Source organism: Caenorhabditis elegans, chromosome IV (assembly GCF_000002985.6).
Source record: "Caenorhabditis elegans chromosome IV".
NCBI lineage: Eukaryota > Metazoa > Nematoda > Chromadorea > Rhabditida > Rhabditidae > Caenorhabditis > Caenorhabditis elegans.
Window position 1 is genome coordinate 10,766,366 of NC_003282.8, and position 20,516 is coordinate 10,786,881.

General features: G+C 35.2%; 5 protein-coding genes and 1 non-coding gene across 8 annotated transcripts; 1 reads left to right on the forward strand and 5 right to left on the reverse strand.

Moving 5' to 3' along the window:
* Positions 1-115: 115 nt before the first annotated feature.
* On the reverse strand, positions 116-1,831 carry T25B9.8 (Lin-15A/B-like domain-containing protein). The gene is made up of 5 exons (NM_069596.8): positions 1,771-1,831; positions 1,568-1,723; positions 606-1,466; positions 349-561; positions 116-266 (listed from the first exon to the last, which is right to left on the reverse strand). Exons 1-5 carry the CDS (start codon positions 1,792-1,794, stop codon positions 192-194), a joined length of 1,329 nt encoding a protein of 442 aa, NP_501997.2. The 5' UTR covers positions 1,795-1,831; the 3' UTR covers positions 116-191.
* A 1,456-nt stretch (positions 1,832-3,287) lies between these two features.
* Positions 3,288-11,395, forward strand: T25B9.9 (6-phosphogluconate dehydrogenase, decarboxylating). Its single transcript, NM_069597.9, has 7 exons — positions 3,288-3,625; positions 3,749-3,818; positions 8,496-8,936; positions 9,598-9,871; positions 9,926-10,022; positions 10,691-10,789; positions 11,049-11,395. The coding sequence occupies exons 1-7, from the start codon at positions 3,296-3,298 to the stop codon at positions 11,190-11,192; spliced, it is 1,455 nt and encodes a 484-aa protein (NP_501998.1). The 5' UTR covers positions 3,288-3,295; the 3' UTR covers positions 11,193-11,395.
* Positions 3,853-7,546, reverse strand: inpp-1 (Inositol polyphosphate-related phosphatase domain-containing protein). Of its 3 annotated transcripts, none has more exons than NM_001307145.2 (10): positions 7,346-7,546; positions 5,782-5,925; positions 5,663-5,717; positions 5,396-5,614; positions 5,217-5,347; positions 5,046-5,168; positions 4,871-4,983; positions 4,579-4,824; positions 4,422-4,531; positions 3,853-4,059 (listed from the first exon to the last, which is right to left on the reverse strand). In NM_001307145.2, exons 1-10 carry the CDS (start codon positions 7,380-7,382, stop codon positions 3,948-3,950), a joined length of 1,290 nt encoding a protein of 429 aa, NP_001294074.1. In that variant the 5' UTR covers positions 7,383-7,546; the 3' UTR covers positions 3,853-3,947. The 3 variants fall into 3 exon arrangements, with proteins under 3 accessions (NP_001294074.1, NP_001255511.1, NP_001255510.1); NM_001268582.2 differs by lacking the exon at positions 7,346-7,546 and adding an exon at positions 6,970-7,081; NM_001268581.2 differs by lacking the exon at positions 7,346-7,546 and adding an exon at positions 5,996-6,382.
* A 1,224-nt stretch (positions 11,396-12,619) lies between the features above and the next one.
* swt-3 (Sugar transporter SWEET1) lies at positions 12,620-14,318 on the reverse strand. Its single transcript, NM_069599.7, has 3 exons — positions 14,151-14,318; positions 13,482-14,095; positions 12,620-13,322 (listed from the first exon to the last, which is right to left on the reverse strand). Exons 1-3 carry the CDS (start codon positions 14,240-14,242, stop codon positions 12,961-12,963), a joined length of 1,068 nt encoding a protein of 355 aa, NP_502000.1. The 5' UTR covers positions 14,243-14,318; the 3' UTR covers positions 12,620-12,960.
* A 4,406-nt stretch (positions 14,319-18,724) lies between these two features.
* srd-7 (Serpentine receptor class delta-7) lies at positions 18,725-20,466 on the reverse strand (the record flags this gene model as incomplete). Its single annotated transcript, NM_069600.3, has 3 exons — positions 18,725-18,979; positions 19,718-20,144; positions 20,192-20,466. The coding sequence occupies 3 exons, from the start codon at positions 20,464-20,466 to the stop codon at positions 18,725-18,727; spliced, it is 957 nt and encodes a 318-aa protein (NP_502001.1).
* Positions 20,123-20,143, reverse strand: 21ur-12963. Its single transcript, NR_056570.1, has one exon.
* Positions 20,467-20,516: the final 50 nt, after the last annotated feature.

The window sequence follows — 20,516 nt, forward strand, 5'->3', positions numbered from 1 at the left end:
TATTCCTATTTATATTTTTTGAATTATTGAAATCGGGTAACCTGTTTTTGAAAGTTCTAGTGCTACTGTTTTATAACCTGTTCATTCTTCATTGTGCTTTTCTTACTTTTAAAATATTCTGTTAAATCTTTATTACCGAGAAATCATGCATTTTCAAATACATATTCAAAAATTAGCTATCGATTGAAGTCCTATTTTGTTTCAATGGGAATTTCACCAAAACCGTAGATTTCTGTCGGCAAAATTTTGCGTGTTGCTTGTCGGATCTGAACGAATTTCATGAATTATGCCAGAATAGAGAAAGTTTGCGCCGCTAATGCTTACAATCCTTGCGGCCTTGCTACTCACATAATTTTTCCGCGCATACTTTTGGAAAAAGTTCTTCAATGTATTGCAGAAGGGCACAATATGCTTCCTGCTACCCTCGAATACTAGTTTCTGCACAAATCTTGAATCCTTGATGCCTTTTACTGCATGATAAGCTTGCACAATTTTCTCGTTATCCGTGTGAATATCAATATCTGGATCCACGACTCCCAAAAAATGAAGAGCGCTTTCATACTGAAATATAAGTTTTAGTGCACATTTTCAAATCAATGACTCACCAATTCATCTAAATGAGATACACAGCATTTAAATCTTTGCATTCGAGCCAACTCTTTTGCTTTGTCCATATCGTACTTATCATTCATAACACAAACGTAGATCATGATGTAGGCATCTGTATTATTGACTGAACGGACCTTGGTCATTTCCATTTGTTGATTACACACCAGACACGGCCATTTGACATATCCAGGAATATGTTCAAATGTTGTGAGTTGGATGGACGATTTCGAACGTTTTTGTGATGATTTTCCGTTGTCTATCGAGCCAATTAGTGACTTTTCCTCTTCCACTCTTGTTATTTTATACTTTTTCAGTAACAATTCGAATTCCGATTTGCAATTAGTCAATGAAGTAGAAGGTCCCGTTCCAAAACTGTCAGAAGTTACAGGGTTATTCATAATTTGACTCTCGCTGGTTGAATTTCCTGCATTTGAATTCTCCTGCATTTGAAGATCCTCTAATGAAGGTTTTGTTTCAATGGGGGCATCATCGTAATCTGATATTGGTTCTAATTTGATATCTTGTGAGTTCACATTTGGACTCGATTGTGCCATATCATTCGAATTTTCACTGTTCGCGTCAAATTCATTATCCATAGATGACTCCTCTTCCATTTCGTTTGGGAAAACCGACTGTTCATCAGATCGTCTTTCCCTGCCTACCGAAGTTTGACTCAATTGGAAACAATTTGAAAGGCTATTCGGCATGTATTCGTTGTTTGATTCTCGACATTCAAGAATATCAGTTTGCATCCATTGACGAACCATTTCGTGACGTTGTTTTTCTAAATTTTCGTATTCATCGGGGTTCATAAGCTCCCATCGTTTGAATGTATCGTATTTGTCGACATTCACTTTCTATAAAACTTTTAGATGAATATGTGTGGATATTTCTCTATTTTTATAGTATAACTTTAAAATAGTAAGTATTTGAAAAGCTCATTTTTGAAATTACTTACAATTAAGTCTGATGTTGTAGGCAAAACAATATCCGGTCTGATGAGCTCGAACATTGCTCGAAATTTTGGATGATTTACGATAGAAAATTCAATGTTTGTACTTCTCAGAAAATCAATCATCAACACGTTGAGCATTTTCTTCTGATAAGCTTGTTTCTGAAATTTGGATTTTTTATAAATACCTAGGAAACTCTAAAACTGACCTCTTCATTGCTGATGTTCTCCATTTAGTTTTATTATTTAGGTAAATTAATTGCATAAAAAAATAAAGTTGACAATCAATATGGTAAGAAACTCGCTCAACGCAGGGTCAGCAGCGACGCAGACAACGAGACAAAGGCAGTGTAGGCAGCGAAACGACGGCAGAGATGTGTTTTGTGAGAATATAGGAGAATGAGGACGTAAGGAGAAAAAAAATCGTTGAGTGAACGATGAACGCTCTTATTAAATTAAAAAAAAAGAAACTAAAAATTAATGTAGAGAATTCAGTTCGAATTACCGCCGTAGCCCAATAGAGCGAGTTTGCGGACCTCTCAAGAAAAAGTTTTTACCTTAAAAGATTAGTGTGTCAATTTCAATTTTAAGTTTTCCCGTGTTTCTTTGGATCTTATTCCTGCTTGCGCATGTTTACATAAATTAAATGTACTCTGATTCCCGTTTTACAATGCAATTTGTTCTCTGAACCTCCAATTTTCTCATCATATTCGACGCTTTCAATCCTGAGCGAAAACAAAACACCTCGAGAAGATCGAATTGTCATCGTTTCTTGTAAAATTTTGAAAAAAGGTGACAAAACCTCCGGCATTTTTTGTTTGCGTCGTAGCCTAAAAGTAACAAGAGTGCAGGGGAGAAAAAAAAGTAATTCAATGCCAAACACCACTTTGTTTTTTGTTCATTCGTCGGCATTCGTCGGCACTCGTTCTAAAAGAACAGAAACTTATTTTCTCCTATCATTGCGTTCAATTTTTGAATTCAGGAAATACTTGAATCCTTATCCTTGAAATATTTTGAAATTTTTCTTTTCGAAAACCTATTGAGGTCAATTTTCTAGAAAGATAACATCTCACAGAACTCCGAGTGTGGTCTACAAGATAGTCACAAATTTCCCCCAATCTCTTATTCACTGCAGAAATCTGTCTCCGTCTCTTTGCTTATCTGGTTTCCTCGTTTTTCTTTTTTCTGTGCACTTTCCGTCAACCAGTTCAGTTTTTCTAACTGTACCCAATTATTGTTATAATAATAATTACACGGCCTATAAACAAAACAAATCGCCTCCACTAGTCAATATATAAATAAGCGATGGAAGTTGAGTGGAGTAGGCCACAAAATAATGATGATGACATTGATTGTTTGTCCAAAAATGAAGTAAAGAGCGGGAGGCGCCTCCTCACAAAAAACTAATCAAAGTCGTCTCTCACGTTTTTACAACTTTCCCCGAATTATCCAAAAACGTTCACATCAAATTTATAAATTCTGAGTAATGAAAAAATCCTTTCTGGCATCACTTTTTTCGAAACATTATCATCATTGTTTCATTGATGTTTCCCGAAATTGAACCATTTTGATCAAAATTTCACACATGAGAATTGTTTTCTGAAATAAATTGGTCATTTACGCCATAAGAGACTTTTAAAAATCAATTTTGTAACCGCAATCTATATTTTTCTTCTCTCCGTCACTCTTAAAATCCTTTTTTTTAATTTTCAATGGCTTTTTCCAGAAATTAAAATGGCCGAAGCTGATATTGCCGTCATCGGATTGGCCGTTATGGGTCAAAATCTTATTCTGAACATGAATGATCACGGATTCACTGTTTGCGCCTTCAACAGAACTGTCAAATTGGTCGACGATTTTCTTGCCAATGAAGCTAAAGGAACTAAGATTATTGGAGCTCATTCAATTGAGGAAATGTGCAAGAAATTGAAAAGACCACGTCGTGTCATGATGCTCATTAAAGCCGGAACTCCTGTCGATATGATGATCGATGCAATTGTTCCGCATCTTGAGGAAGGTGATATTATCATTGATGGAGGAAATTCTGAATACACTGATTCAAACGTAAGTTTTTGTTTTTTTCTAAATATTTATTTATTTTATTCATTAGACTTTTCTCTCTAAAAATAAAATAAATATGTAATATAGTGAATCGATTGTGAACTGACAAACAACAATTATTTTCAGAGACGCTCCGAGCAACTCGCCGCAAAGGGGATCATGTTCGTCGGCTGTGGAGTTTCCGGAGGAGAAGAAGGTATGAATTTGTATTTTGAATTGTTTGCAAAGAGTTGAGGTATACGGTAATTTATTTAAAAATACAATAACAGGGATTTAATGACCAGATTAAACCAAATGTTTGGAAATATGCTTTTTTAGATTAATATTAGTTCACTGGTCCACTTGCATCCACCGAGTTGGTTTTCATTGATATTTCTCTTTCCAGCGACTTTTGTTGCTTGTAATGTTCAGGAACCGGCTTATTGATCACAGTTAGCCTAGAAAAATGATTAACCAGTAAATAGTGAACAATTAAAAGTAAGGTTAATTGGAAAAATGATTAAAAACCATTCCTATGATGCTAAAATGACCAAATATCAAAATAAAACTCTTCGCTAAATTAACATGAATATTTAAAACATAATTATAACATAAAACCAAAATAAATTTTTTGGTACACTACTTCCAAAAAAATTGGTGAAAACTGAGTTCGCACCGCTTTTTGACTCGAAATACAAAAATTTTACAAAATTTTTTGAATATATTTAATATTATTTTTGGTAATTTAAATACAATATTAATGGTTTTTAATCATTTTCCAATTAACCATACTCTATTGCTAGGTTTAAAAAAAGCTAACCAAAAAGTGGCAAAAACTGCCTTATGATCCGACGGTGTTGTTCCTCTCATACAATCGTACTGAATGTTTTGGAGCCATTCCGAGTTTCTTACCCAAAAGAGAACGCGGTCCTAAAATATTGAAGTCTTAGCAATGTTTGTAATCAGAAATTACTCACAGTAAAAGACGGAATCCTTTTTGGCACATAATTGTCTGTGTCTGGCTCGAATTTATGTGTTGGAGGGAATTTAATTGGAGCTTCCTTGAAATCTGTGAATGCTAATTGCTTTTTCCTATGACTGGCAAGCTCTTCTGTTTCAAAAACATCTCTAAATGTTTTCTCTGTAATCTTTTCCGGATCTCTCCAGTCTACATTGCTCTCTACAGTAACCCGGAAATTCAAATCTCCAATCCAAAGCACCACCTGAAAATGATTTATGGAGGAAGTGTCGCCCTTCAGAGGCGCTTACGTCAGAACCAAAAATTTCGTCTTTTGCATGTGCATGAAATCTGGCAAGCTGAGGAAAACGAAGAGTGCGGACCACTTTAGCGTAGTCTTGGATACGTTGTTGTGGTGTTGCATCTGTAAGAATATAACATTTTTGTGTTCTCATCATTAGTCTAACAATGTAAGGGACCACTCACGTGATAAATGACATCCGATAAGCACTATAAATCGCTGATATAAACGAAGACATACCGCGATTGCACCTTTCGTTCGAACTGGTTTTGCCATTGCACCAGATGCGATAAATGATACTTGTGGTTCTAGAAATTTTAAACTATTAGATTCTAGATTATAAGATCTGAACTCACGGATTGCATATCGAAGATGTTTCTGTCGAATGAAGACTATTACCATTTGACTCCAGGCTCTATGTGAAAGGTACAGACGATGACCATTGAGAACTGGCTCAAGAATTCGTAATGCTTCTTCATGAAAAGTTCTGAAACTGATTTTAGTTAATCGAAAATTAATAGTTTTCGGAACTAACGGTGCTGTGGAAGGTATTTCTTGCAATGAGATGAAAAATATATCACTATCCATTTCTTGTCCTCGTTCTGCTATTTTCTGAGCGAGATGGCTCAATATTTTCACACCTTTTTCGTTAATGTTCCATGTCACGGTACATACTTTCAGTTTTCTATCACCCATAGCTTCAATAACGTCGTAACTGACAATTGGAACATTCCCAAATCCTTTTACAGCAGGGCTAAATATCATATGTTCAATGAATGATGAAAAAAAAGTAATCACTTACGCAGTATTTTGCGTTTCAATGCAGTATGTCCAATTGCCGTCACTGATCTCGTTGACTGAAATGAAGTGTAATGGGTGTCAGAACAATAGGATTAAGTCGGGGAAGGATTAGAGGCTTACATGAGGCGCTGTTACGCCACGTGGCAGGTTGAGAGGAAGAACGGAGCCATGGAGGGTGTCGAGTAGGAGTTTGATGTGATTGCTTCTCACTTGAAGAATCTCCTGATTTTGGATCACCTCCAGATGCAGAGGGAGTGTTGGCATCTAAAAGAAATTGATACGTCCAAATAAATGTAGAATACTAGATTTCAACTCAAATGTTTCTCAGTCTTACCCATTTACTGTATGAATTAAATAACTTGGCTTATTGCTTCGTTTCAACCAACTAAGCTTCGAAATGCATATTGAAAATAGAGAACATAAATCCAATAGCGACGGACTCTATCAGAGGCTTCAAGTATAGGAACGGGAGGGAAGAGCGCGCACTTTTGTATGTCAGAAAGCCCGCGTTTTTCGTGTGCAATTCGCTCGTTTTTGTCCGATGATAAAATGACGAACAAGTATAACGGACGACTCTGGTGTTGGTGGTGCTATATAATGTTATGTAGATTTCGGTGTGCAAAGGGAAATGGGCAAGTGCAGAGATGAATGGGGACAGGAGAAAAGTTTGGAGACGCAGGACGAACGAGTGAGACGGGCGTGAGAGAAGAAGTATTTGAATGGGTGCCCATGGAAAAGCATTCAGAAGGCGAAGCAACAGGAAAACTTGTGTTGCTAGGTTTCCGATTACATGCCAAGTGGAAATTTTAGAAAAGAGTCTGGGTCGCCACTGGAGAAAAGAGTCTGGGTCGCCATATGCTTCCTTATTTTTTAAGAAAACCAAGAGAAATGAAAAGAAACGACAAAATTAAACACATGAATCTAGATCTTCTCGAGCTATAATTATTCTCCCTCACTAGAAATAAAAATAAAATACAATTAGAAGAACTTGAAAACTCGTTGTAATATGATAATTCCAAGTATCTTTCTTTGTTTCTTCTGCTTTTTCGAGTTTTTTCAATGATAAAATTTGCTAAATTTTGCCTACTTTTCCAGCAACGGTAATTATGTTATCTTTTGGCGAATGTTATTTGAAAATAGTGTTATGAGAAAATATGAAATACATATGACTTCCAGACTTCAATCAAAAATAAGAATTCTTGTGTATATACGAAAGTATTTTTGAAACTTCTCGAAAATTTCACACTTGCTATTTTATTTTTGATAATATTAGGTTTAGCAGAACATGTAATCAGAACACAGACTTACCAGCACTACTAGAATATGATCCGGACCATGGAAATACTCGAAACATCACTTTTTATATGAAATCATTTGCAATACACCTGCTGCGAGATTTAAGACTAACAAAAAATATGAGTGCTTTGTCTTTCCTGTCTGAGGGCGTAGAATGAAATCAGGAAATTTGGTCGCGAAATAGTCTGTGAGAAGTAGAGAATCTGACAACGAGGAGGAGTTTTGAGATACCTATACATGCAAGTGTATGATTGAAAAAGAGAAGAGCTCTAATTGAATGCGCATTGAGATGTGACATATATTTTGAGGAGAGATGAATTTATGAATAAATTTCCAAAAGGAATATAAATTTGAAGAAATTACTTATATATTTATTTACATCACTCACCAAAAGTATAACTTCGGAGAAATAACCTTCGCATCATCTTGTATGAATTGAGAAGCTAATTAGTAGGTATTTGTAGGTATTCACTAGTGAGAGCTGACAAGAGATGAATCTCTTCTTGCTTAATAGCACTCTCCGTGCTTACAGCCTTTATCGACCAAAGCGTTAGATGTTTTATCGTCGTTGTCGTTGTGAATCCCGAGAGAAAGACATCTGGAGAAATGGGCGAAAAAATGAAGAAAAAAATCAGTGAGAGAAAGGGCACGGGAAATTGGAAACAAGGGACTGAAACCCTTGACATCCAAGAAAAAATGGATCGAAAGTCGTTTGGGTGGATGGCAGGGGAGAATGACAAGAGGAAGCATTTAACGGATTAAAGATGGAATTGAAATTGTCATGCATTTCGGGTGTAGACATTTATGTTTTAATCTTTGTCATGACTGCTTGCCGAACATTTAAGAAAGACCACAGTTCGATTTTAATCCTAATAAATGTCGTATCTTAGCTAATTTGGATTAAAAGCTTTAAATTTTGTTTAGTCTCCAAAGTTTAGTCACAAAGTTATGTACTTGGACTACCAGATGGTGTTGTGCCAAAAAAAGAAACAAAACTTCTCTTTTCTTCCAAAAAAAACTGCCAATTTTCTACAACCACCCCTCCATTTCCAATAAAAGAAAAAGAAGACATAGAGAGCCAATTCCCCATCCTATGTCGGCTTCTCGCTGATACGTATGTTGATTAGAAACACAAGGAAATTGAAAGAAATGCGGTAACGGATATGTTCATAATTGTTAGTCTGGTAAATATGTGTGAAACGAGATATCTGATACATAAAACTAATAGCGGTTTCTCAAGAGAGAATATAAAATGTAAAAGATAATAAATACAAAAATAGTCAGAAGAATATTTTATATGCATTTGGTAAGCGCTACAATCGTATAGTAAAAACAACACGGAAGTTGGTGTATTAGAACATCTTGAATAGTTTTTTTCTAATTAGAAAGCAATGCGATATAACAGTTTTAGACCCGTTCAAAAAATGTTCCGAACATGATATCAGTCTTAGCTGTGCTCTAGATAAGCACAGAATGCACGGATGATTTCATTTTCGATTCAAAATTAGTACACAATTAAGTATGTTATATAATTTCAGGAGCTCGTTTTGGACCATCTCTTATGCCAGGAGGTAATCCAAAAGCCTGGCCACATCTGAAAGACATCTTCCAAAAGATCGCTGCCAAGTCAAACGGAGAACCATGCTGTGATTGGGTAGGAAACGCTGGATCCGGTCACTTCGTGAAAATGGTTCATAATGGAATTGAATATGGAGACATGCAACTGATAGCTGAAGCATATCATCTTCTGAGCAAGGCCGTCGAGCTGAATCACGATCAAATGGCTGAAGTTCTTGATGATTGGAATAAAGGAGAATTGGAATCTTTCCTTATTGAAATCACCGCTAATATTTTGAAATACCGTGACGAGCAAGGAGAGCCAATTGTTCCAAAGATTCGTGATTCTGCTGGACAAAAGGGAACTGGAAAATGGACTTGTTTCGCTGCTCTTGAGTATGGACTTCCTGTTACTCTTATCGGTATGTTGAAAATACAATGAATATCAATATTCTTTCAAAGTTTCAAAACATTCTAGATATTTTGAAGGTAGAGTATCATCTGCGGGTATTTTCCTAAATCACAAAAAACAGTCATAATATACCGAATATAACTAAAAACAATTATAGAATTGTTGTAAATTTTAAAGGAATTTTCGTTCGATTTCGCAAAAAACGTTATTTCGGACTTCCAATGCTTATTGGTGTTTATTCATTTTTTTCTTTGTTTTTGTAATTTTGAATTTTAAAAGAAAACAATTTTTACGAAAAAAATTCTGAAAATTGACAAATTATGTTTCAAATTATATAATTAAGAAAAAGCTGTAAGTATTAACGGAGAACGCAAAAATGCCAAAAACTACGCCACATTTGCGCGGGAATTCGAAAATAATTCACATTTATTTTGCAAAATTTAAAATATAATTTAGAAAAGTTCTATAAATATTTTAAAAGTTATAATCGGCAAATTGAGACTGTTTTCTGCCATTCAGGCATATTTGATTTAAAAAACCGTTACTTCTAGGACTTTTCTAATTTTTTCTTGAAACTTAGTTCCGCAGCTTTATTTTAAGGCCATATTTCTCTCAAAATTCAAAGTCACTCTAGTTTTCTTTTTCTTCTGAATAATTTGGTTTTATTTCAGGAGAAGCCGTTTTCGCCAGATGTCTATCTGCTCTGAAGGATGAACGTGTTCGTGCTTCGAAACAACTTCCTCGTCCACAAGTCTCACCAGATACCGTCGTTCAGGACAAAAGAGTCTTCATCAAGCAAATCAGCAAGGCTCTTTACGCCTCAAAAATCGTCAGTTATGCTCAAGGATTTATGCTTCTTGCCGAAGCATCTAAACAATTCAACTGGAATTTGAACTTTGGAGCTATTGCTTTGATGTGGAGAGGAGGATGCATTATTCGTTCAAGGTAAATAAAAATTTGTATAAAAATAATTATATTGAAGTATATTAATATTTTCAGATTCCTCGGAGACATTGAACACGCTTTCCAAAAGAACAAGCAACTTTCCAATCTTCTTCTCGATGATTTCTTCACCAAGGCCATCACCGAAGCGCAGGTTTGTTGTTATCAATGTTTAGAAGATTGGAAGTTTCTTGAAATATTTACTATTCGATGATTTATGATTTATTCTACTTCCTTTTCAAAAAAGACAACAAAATTTGCAACAAATTTATATTTTTAGTTTGCTGCCCAAATGCTTTAAAATCCCTTATATTTTTTATGTTAAATGTGAAGTACACTCAATGGGGATTTCACTTTAAAATACTCTGACTGGCCCCAAATACCAAGATACCACAACAGAAAGACGAAGACAAAACATCAAGTTTGAAGAAAACATCGATGATTTTTGCGATTTTACAACTCTTTCCCATTAGAATCACCGCGCTTTTGTAATTCCGCCATGCCGCACTTCGGCTTTTCAGTTTCGACGGCTTTTCAGTTTCGACGGCTTTATTTTTTGTATTCTTTCCAAATTTTAATGAAGAAAAATATCATAAAAGTCCAAAAATATATTTTTTTTTTCTTGTAGAATTTTACGAACGGTTAATTTTTTAGATTTGATATTTTTAGAGACAAAAGCGCGGTAATAAAAAAAAATTTGTGGTATTTCGGCATCTGGGGCCAGTCTTAGTATTTTAAAATATAATAAAATACAAACTTACATCACTCTACATTTAACTGCTTCAACAATTAATTTTAAAATATGTAAATCTGATTTTCCAGGATTCATGGCGTGTTGTTGTGTGTGCAGCTGTTCGTCTCGGAATTCCAGTTCCAGCATTCTCATCGGCCCTCGCTTTCTATGATGGATACACCAGTGAGGTTCGTAAATTTACACTGTTTTAACATTACTCTCTTCGACTTTCACCTCTGGCTGTACTGAAACTTTCCTTTAACAGTGTAAAAATCAAATGTAACACGTGAAATTCATTTCGTCCCCTATCAGATTTGTTCTGTGATCCGCGGTGTGTTTTTGAATTGCACACGTGCAATCACAGTCGGTCAGCAATTTGACGAACTTGACCGGCATTGCCAACTAGAAACTATTAATGGTCATTGAAACATATATGAATACTTTCAGGTAGTTCCGGCTAACTTGCTTCAAGCCCAAAGAGACTATTTCGGAGCCCACACCTACGAGCTTCTCGCCAAGCCAGGTACATGGGTACACACCAACTGGACTGGAACTGGTGGACGTGTCACCTCAAATGCTTACAATGCATAAGCATAGAAAAATATATACGTTATATTAACGTGATTTTATCATAACTTACTACTCGATATTCAATCCCCCGTTCTAATTTTTCTGTGATTGATTAGTGTTTACTCGATTTTTTTAGTTCCCTTCTACTACTCCACTCTTCCTATTTTTCTTCAGTATTTGATTGCCATTCGTGTGAAATAATAAATGTGTTCTATGGCTTGTTATGACACGGCTTATCAGGGTTTGCACAATTCTTGCGTAATTGTTACGTAATTATGATTTGAAAACATTTAGATTATGAGTCACTGAGCTGATCTGAAAGAGCACATCAGAGTCTGAGAATTGATTAAAATACTATTTATTTAATTTGAATCTCAGAAACGTAATAAACTGGAAATCTAGTGAACATTTGAATTTCTAGGTATATAATAATTATTACATATAATTCCTCAATTTTAGCATTCTTAAAGGCACACGAATTAATTTAGAGGGTCTCATCGCGTTAAAATTTTATGGTTTGAATTTTTTTTTGAGCTACCGTAAGCTTTATCTGTCAGCCAGACCCATTTATATAATTCCGTGTGCCTTTAAGTACGCGTTTCAGAAAGTTGAAAAATAACGATAAATGATAGTTCAAATAATATATATTTAAAAATCCCGGTGATCATCTTCCGTTGAAAATGATTTTCAAATTTTAACCGGTTTTTAGATATTTTTGTTTGAAAAGGGAGAGAAAAATAAAAAAGACTTTAATTCGACAAATTTATCCATTGTCGTATTCTACATTTAGATATTATGTTTTCTTGAAATATGAATGTTTTTATTTCCTTCTGTGAGTCACACATTTTGACGGATCTATGGACGAAATTTATGAGAAACACGTGAATTATATGTTTATTTTGAGTGGAACTTTGGATTCCGGTCACAATTAACTCTTGAAATAAATAGGTATATGATATTCGCAATTTACTTTTTGTTCATCTTGATTGAATTTGCAACTTGACGCTATTTTTCTTTACAATGAAATATTATTCTGTACCTACGAGGATCTTTTATCGGATTTAAAATTGAAGACAATCTGACATTAAAAAAGCAGGAATGCTTTACAGAGCGGAATTTAGTCTGAAACCAACATGGTTTAATTACTCTCGAAAATTAGATAGTATTAAAAATGCCATATCTTGAATTTCATTGAAGTTTTCTTTTTAAAATCGGTGTTCGTTGGAGAATCCGATTTGTATGCATTATATTTTTCATTGTATTATATTTTAAGTTGTCCCACTAAAATCTATGTAATTTTTGGATTTTCAGAACCACTAAATCTCAAATTAATTGTTGTTTAGATTAATTTTTTGGTAAACTCGTCAGATGCCAACTTTATCTCTTAAACCCCCTAATTTCAGCTGCGGAGCTGGGTTGTCCAGCTCAAATCGATTTAAAACAAAGATCAAGCTTTAAAACTTTATGAGAAATTCAAAAAAGAAGGCACCCGTCATTCGGTAAATTATGCCATTCAAAAAGTGAATGGGAGAGTCATAGAAGCAAAAAGTCAATTGCACACAATTACAGTGTCAAGTCACCTCAAGTAGAGGCGGGTCATCATGAAAAAAACATCAAAAAAATGTAATAAAAATGGGTTAAAAACATGAAAAAGAAGGGTATCTTTGCAACATGGGGGACTGAATTGAATTATTATAGAACAGTTTGTTCTAGTCTTGTTGAGATTGAGATTCGAGAAAAAAGCTCTTAGCTTGAGATGAACGTGGTGATGAAGATCAAAATATGAAAGTTACTCGGAAAGATCCGGTGAGCTGATGGTTCTTCGGAGAGCATTTTCTCGAGCATCCTGTGCTGCTCGCAATGCGTTTCTCATTTTCCTTTCTCTGTCAGCATCCTTCAATTTATCTACAGCTGTAACTGGAGCCTTCTTAGTTTCATCAACTGTTTCCACAGTCTTCTCACTGGATGAATCCTCATCTCCGATCTTATGAGTATAAGCGAATTGATCCTTTGTTGGCAATTGGTAGATGACATTTTCAAGCTCTTCAGCAACAGTGGAAACATTCATCTTGATCTTTTGGGACCATCTCTGAGCTCTGTTCATCTTCTTGTCATCCTTCTCATCACATTCTCCGAGCTCGGCAACAATTTCTGAAAGAAAAAATGATTATGTTTTCTGCTATCAATTTTTTGCTATCAGTAAGAAAAAGATGCTTCCTGGTTATAAATTGATCAAAAAACAAGATTACTTGTTTTTTTTTCTACAGACTAGGTGCTTATCAATTTCTGATAGATTTTCGGTCAATGTACCTTTGGTCTCTTCCACTCGGACTCCACGGATCCACAACCAAAGTCTGACGATTGGGGCACGTTGTCCTGGTTTTCTTGGAAGAACGATGAACAAGAGAAGTTGGATGAAAGCAAGAAGAGATCCAACTCCATTTGGGAAAATAAGGTAGAAATCGTTCTTGAGGAGACCGTACAGGAACCATTCAGTTGACACAAGGAAATTGGCAATGCACAATGGAAGTGGAAGAGTTGAAGTTGCCCAACGACGGATTACGACTCGGATTCCACCAAGAGGAGCTGCGAAATCAGCAATGTTCAGGGTGAGGCAAACGATTCCAAGTGGATGGAAGATCTTCATTCCGAAGAAGTGAACAGCGAGCACCAAACTCGTGCAGATTCCAATAACTCCGAGAACTTTCAAAGAAATGTAGAGCTTCTTCTTGGTCATGCACCAATAGAAGATGGTGTATGTTGTGTACAGAATCACTTGACATCCGGTAACCCATTTCACAGTTCCATCATTTTTTAACCATCCATAAGTCATCCAGCAGCATCCTCCAACAACTCCCATTAGGAATGGAGCTCCAGAGATTTCTTTTGTGTCTTTTCTCTTCCAGATTTGTCGACATATTGGACTGAAATACTTGGAATAAATATAAATAATTTTAACTTGAATAAAAATCCACTTACATTCCACAGAAGAAAAGACCGACTGTAGTAAAAAATGCAAGAATAGAAAGAAGATTGAGAAGGGAAAAGCCTTGAGTGAAAATCTCGAACATTATGTTCAGAGAGTCGATTGTGCTAGATGGCACTTGTAGGTTTGTGGTTATACAAAAAAATGGCAGATAGTCTGTTGATTCTGTCCTTCCCTTCAGTCACTTTTGTATCAACCGTCTTCGCCCCGCCCTCCACCAAGACCTTCGGCGGAGAAGAAGGAGGGGCTATACACACTGTTCCGGGGGGCTAAGGGAAGTGACGCCAATTTCAGTACGGACTAAGATCTCTGAGCTGTTTGTGAGGCATTAGTCATACGGATCAAATGGAGCCAATTCCAGAGAGATCATTGAGAAAAGGGCGTTGACCAGTGAAGTGTACTGGTCATTTTTAATAGTTTAATAGTTCACGAGCCGACACATATTGGACAGTTATTTTTTACAATGATTATTAATTATTTTTGATTTATTCTTTGGGATTTGTAACATATTATTAGTAAGAAAAAGATTTTCAATTATTTTTTATGTTTTTCAAAAAATCTTAAAAATCTTTCAGACCCCTAAGCCCCGATTCTTGTCAGTTTTGGAGGCCTAAAGCAAAACAAAAAAATAGGAGAGAAGCCTTTAGGAAACCTATTTAAGTCCTCAAAAACTAAAAAACTATTAGAAAACTCATTGTTGAGCTCAATTCCACATTGGTTCAAGTGTGTTATTTATTTAGAAAACAATCCCCATAGCTCAACTTTTTGGAATCTACAGTAACCTGTTAAGTCCTTTGTTTCCTAGAACCCTAGACAATTGACTCCTTCTCTCTGGCGCCACCATCTGTGTTAACTATTACAAGACTTTTTACACTTCAGACGCACATATAATCAATAGTAGTATACACACACGAAATCTGTATACACGAATCTGTTCTCATTATTTAGGAAACCATGTGAACCACTAACAAGAGAGGCAGAATGATCGGATGAATAAGAAAGCAATGAAATTGATATCACTTGTTATCAAAAACGATGGTTCGCGCTGGCGCGATCCCCATATCTTCGCCATGATTTATAACCGCCGGCACGACACGACTATGTATGCGAGTAGCAGTTACTACTTTAAAGGGGACTGACAGTTTAATTCAAACATTGCTTCATGAAATGAATTTTATTGAATTCAAAGTCTAGTTGAATTTCTTGGGTCTTGGTTTGCAATTTTTAAATATGAACAAGTTTCCAATACTTCCAGAATATATATTTCATGATGTTTCATCCAAAATTTGAAAGAACCACAATCCTCTTTTGGAGCCACTTGCATCAAATATGAAGAATACATTTTGTTCAGGTCATTTCTTGAGCTTGGAGCCTGAAACATTTGGTACATAACCCTACAAGGGCACACTATTTATTTGCCAGTGCTCGTTGCTCTTTCCTGTTCAGTGATAAGGATTACGTCAATGCGTGTGTTGTCTGCTGCCCCATAAGTACCCTAATTTACCCAACCAGCTCTGGATTGCTTCTATATTATTACAACTTGAAAAATGTGAGAAAACGATGAAATGGACGAATCCTGCGCGCGAGACGTCATCTAAAATATCTGTGTGAGAGAGACTGCACGTGTACCGGCCATGTGAAGATGAAAGTACTTATCACATGGAAATGCGGGGGAAATTGAAAGATTTATGACACTTTCCTAATAGAGAAGATATTGGATTGGTTAGAGTACGGTCTATCTAGATGGTTCATCGTGTACCGGCGGGTCAAATCTAAAACTGATCGGCCAATGAGGAACTTAACGAACTGTGGGTGTTTAATAGTTAAGGGAGAAATGGATTTCCGTCACTTACTTTAGTATTTTGATTCATAAACAAAAGTATATGTATTCCCGAAGCCTTACACGTAGGAACAAGGTGACCTACGTTTGTGGCGTGCCTACTGCCAGCTTTTCATGATTAGTATTTTTGTGTAATGACTTTCCGAACAATGAGAAATGTATAAATGTGATGATTGCAGTTTTCGCAAAAACAGAAAAAGCTTTATTCATGTTCCGTTTTTTGTGATCAGTCTAAAAATGTGGAAAAGTTAAACCGTGATAAATTGAATGTTTCAATTGTAAAATACAGTTCACAAGTTCACCCCTCTTTAAAAAATCTACTCCATCATTTCCTGGCATTTAGCAGTTTTTAACTTTTGACCCTTTTTCTCTTGCAACTGAAACTTTCTGGAGATATGGTACATGCGATACCCAAAAAGTCTTATGATCGCCATGTTCCAACAGTTCAAGCTCAAAGAACATTTTCTTTCAGTTTTTCTCCATATTTTTCAGCATTTCAATCACTTTCCTTTGTGTCCACTCCACCGAAACCGTCTTCTGAATCCGTCATGCTTGACTGTCCAATCGACGAAAACAGGATGAAAGCATGAAAATTGTAAATGTTTAGGGTTGACCGTTTCTGGACATCATGGCTGCTTTAAAATTCTATAAAATAAGCTATCAACCGCGCCTATCGGAGAAAAACAAATTTTCGAGATTTTCGAGAAAGCTTGATTGGGTGGGTCAAGTCATTTAGATAATGATGTCAACTTCATTTTTACTTCAACTTCTTCTGACCTATTACACAGTTTTAACTTCTCCTCGAAAGAATTGTGTAATAGCCTGTGTCCTATGGTTGATACTGTAAATGGTATTCACGTGAAATTTTTGGAAACACTGAACATTTTGACTCATGATGATATCCGGTGCATGTTTATATGTTCTTTTAGTTGCTCATTGCTTTTTCGTTTCTTATTTTTTCCTTTGTTTTCTGTTTTCCTCAAATGGTCACTACTTCTTTGTCAAAACGTGCAAGTCGGTCTATTTTTGCCAGTATAGACGATTAGTTACACTCACTACAAATAAAGTGGTTCAATTTTTCAATTTTCTGTGACTTTCAATAGTCACCCGCTCCTCTGTTATTTTGTTGATCTTTTATATATTTTTCGTAAGACACTAACAACTAAAAAGTGTACAATTGGGGTTTTTTCTTCTGTAATGCTGAAAATGAATAGTTATTTTTAAGATTAAAAGATATGCTTTTCAGTTGTCTCTGATAGACAGGAAAACCTTTTTGGGTACATAAAGCTTAGCTGCCTATGTGCATGCCTACCAGGGTTAAGCGGAAATTCAAATTTTTCTGGAATTCGACACTTGTCAAAAATATCGAGGTGTCGGTAATTTTTAAATTCGGCTATTGTAAAATTATATAATTATTGAAGATTTTTTCAATTCCCCGATTGATAGATCAAAAATTTCAGATTTTTACGAGTTGGGAGAGAAAATTTTATTTTTTTTAACTATAAAATCAATTACTTCAGTAGAAATTAGTTTGTTGCTCATTTTGCAATCCATTTACTGAACGGTCATGTTGTGACGGAGTGCCACTTTTGGTTTATGCCTCTCTTGTTTTCAGTTAGTTTCATAAAATTACTTTAACAGTAGATATGCTTGTAGGTACGAGATCTTTTTGATGCCCAGAACATTTTTCTTCTGCTTATCTCTTTCAAAAGTAGGTTTCTCTGAATTTTTAACTTTAAAATAATTATAGAACCCTATTTTTCTGTCAAATAACATTCCACAAGGGAGAAATCCTGAATATCGTAGGCACGTGACTAGAAATCTGCCACTAAACAGTCAAAATAAATTATGGTACATTTCCCATCAAACAGGATCCTTTATCAGTTTGGGTGCGCAACGTACTCATCCATTTCTGTGTGGGGGTCATATTGATAACAAAAATGGATGGTAAGGGGCAGTGAAACACCATATCAAACGTGGCTATATAAATAACATTTGATGGAGAGCGAGAAATGGAACTTCAAGGTGATATGACGTTGAGATGGGGGATCAGTAATCAACGGGATCATATCAAAAACACTTTAGTGTTGCAGAGATATTATGTTTTGTTGAAAATTTGGAATTATTTTTTATTTGAATCTTCAAACCATTTCAAATGTTTTTCGTGCGCTACAAAGTGGGAAAAGAAGATGGATGATAGCCATCAAATATTTGAAAATGGAACCATAGATGAAAAGTATTTTCCACATGGTAGGGATTTTGTATTCTAGGCTTTTTCAGTGGACATGAGGAGCATTTGCTATAGATTACTCGATTTAAATACATACAAACGTTTGGAATATTCGGTGGAGATTTGGAGGGTCTTTATTAGATTTGAAACAAATAAATCGTATTGCATTTCAAATATTTAAAAAAAAATCGATTAAACATAATGTTTGAAAAAAAAACGTTTCAATAACAAAACTCAATGAAAAATGATTTCCGTTCACCCGGTGCACATTCAAAAAAGGTTTAATGTATTACTAAAAATTATTTATTGATCAGAAATATCAGAAAGTTTGTGTGGCAATTGCTGGGGGTGAAGATGTTATGTTGAAACTGTATTTTTGTTTTTACCCGGTTGAAAAAGAAGATATTATCAAGAAAACGTTGAAAATAACTATGAAATGAAAATGTGATGGTATGAACTTCAAATCGCCTTGTCAATATACAAAACACTATAAAATTTTAATGTGAAATAATTGGAATAATACAAATAGAGTTCACAGTTTTGTTTTTGGGCCTTCCATGAAACATTTTCGATACAAAATCTCTATACGGAGCCACATGAATAAATGCTGAAAGTGGAGTGAGTACGGGAACAATTACAGTTGGAACAAATATTGAAAATTCAAAAATTGGATTGATCCAAATTCTACCAAGAATGAAGAATATGCATCCAAAATAATAGATAATAGGTACGGTAGCTTTGAATGAGAGTGTCTGAAATAATATTATAGTTATAGACGTTCATTTTGTGCTTCATTGATTTTTTGGAACTACATAATACGTTCAAGTTAAACATGTTATTGTATTTTCAAAATGTGAAATGTAAAACACCAAATTGAACTTTTCATAAAATATTAGCGCTTGAATAACTTTGTGACATTTTGTAGTCTATGAGTTTCACATTCAAAGATCTCAAATGAGATGACATATTGTCAGAAATGTTAGCCTTTGGTGTTGAATGCTTCAAAATTTTCTGAGTATATTTGAATTTTATCACGTATCCTCTTTTTGGTTGATACGGTCTGACAATTATATGGTCAAATATGTGCTCATTGGTGTTTTCAAGTTGGAGAACAACAAACAGTTTCAGAGAAGCGTGAACAATTTGTGAAATGTGTATCAAAAGGAGCTTCATGTTCGTATTGAGTTTACGTGAGAAAATTAGCTGTCTCTGGTCATAGTTTGAAGTAATAATCATTTGAAGTAAAGGTACATACTACACGACTAATCAAAGAAGGTGAAAAGTGACCTAACTCTTGGGGAAATAAACTGCGGCTACCCTTTTAGCTGTACCCGTCTGATCAGACGGGTCGCGATGGAGCTCCATTCGTCAGCCACTGAGCCGACCTTCGGCTTTTTCCTTTTTTTCCGGCCAGTCAATTTTTGCGGTAAAATCATCACTCATTTCTAGGATTAGCTACATTTTGCTTAATGTTTAAATTTTCAAATTACCCTTAACAACTGAGCGTGTAAGTTTCTGGATCTGATCGTCACATCTACTCCGTTCAAAACCATTCGATTAATAATCATTTTTCTCAAAATATGAATGCCAATAGCAATAAGAAAACTGATAATTGCCATATGAACCAAACAATAAAACGGTGCAAATGTAAAGAAATCAAGACTTCCAGTGATGGTTAATCCAGTCAGATTGTATTGTGGAACGACTTCTTTGGACAAGCTTCGAAGCTCATCAAAATTCATTTCTTGTAAGCACATTGATATAAGTTGAATCAAAGAAGGAATATAAACTATGACAACTGATATTTGAAGAACTTTTTTTGTTGGTTCTTGCCGAATAATCACATAATATCGGTATACAAAAGAGAGAAACAAAAGCCATAGAGCGTGGGTATGGAAATGAAGATAGGCTGCGAATCTGGAATCCACTTTTATATCGAGATATAAAAAGTAATTGAAACTTACATATTGAAACAAAACCCCTCGCCAAGAAGTGAACAATATCCGTATGAGACGTACAACATCGATTTCCCTGATTGAATAATTCGCTGATCCAGAAGAAATCCAGTTACACACGCTCCAACATTTGTTAGAGTTATATTAATTAAAACAAGGGAGTAAGTTCTAATTGCTTTGGGGCTTTGAAATATGGCTAAATAGCAAAGAAACAAATTAATAAAACATCCCAACAATGTCAATATGGAGTTTATTCCAATAAAAAGAAAAGAAATATCAAACATTCTTGAAGCGAAAAACAGGAATGAGCAACTCACGTGTGAGATGATTTTAG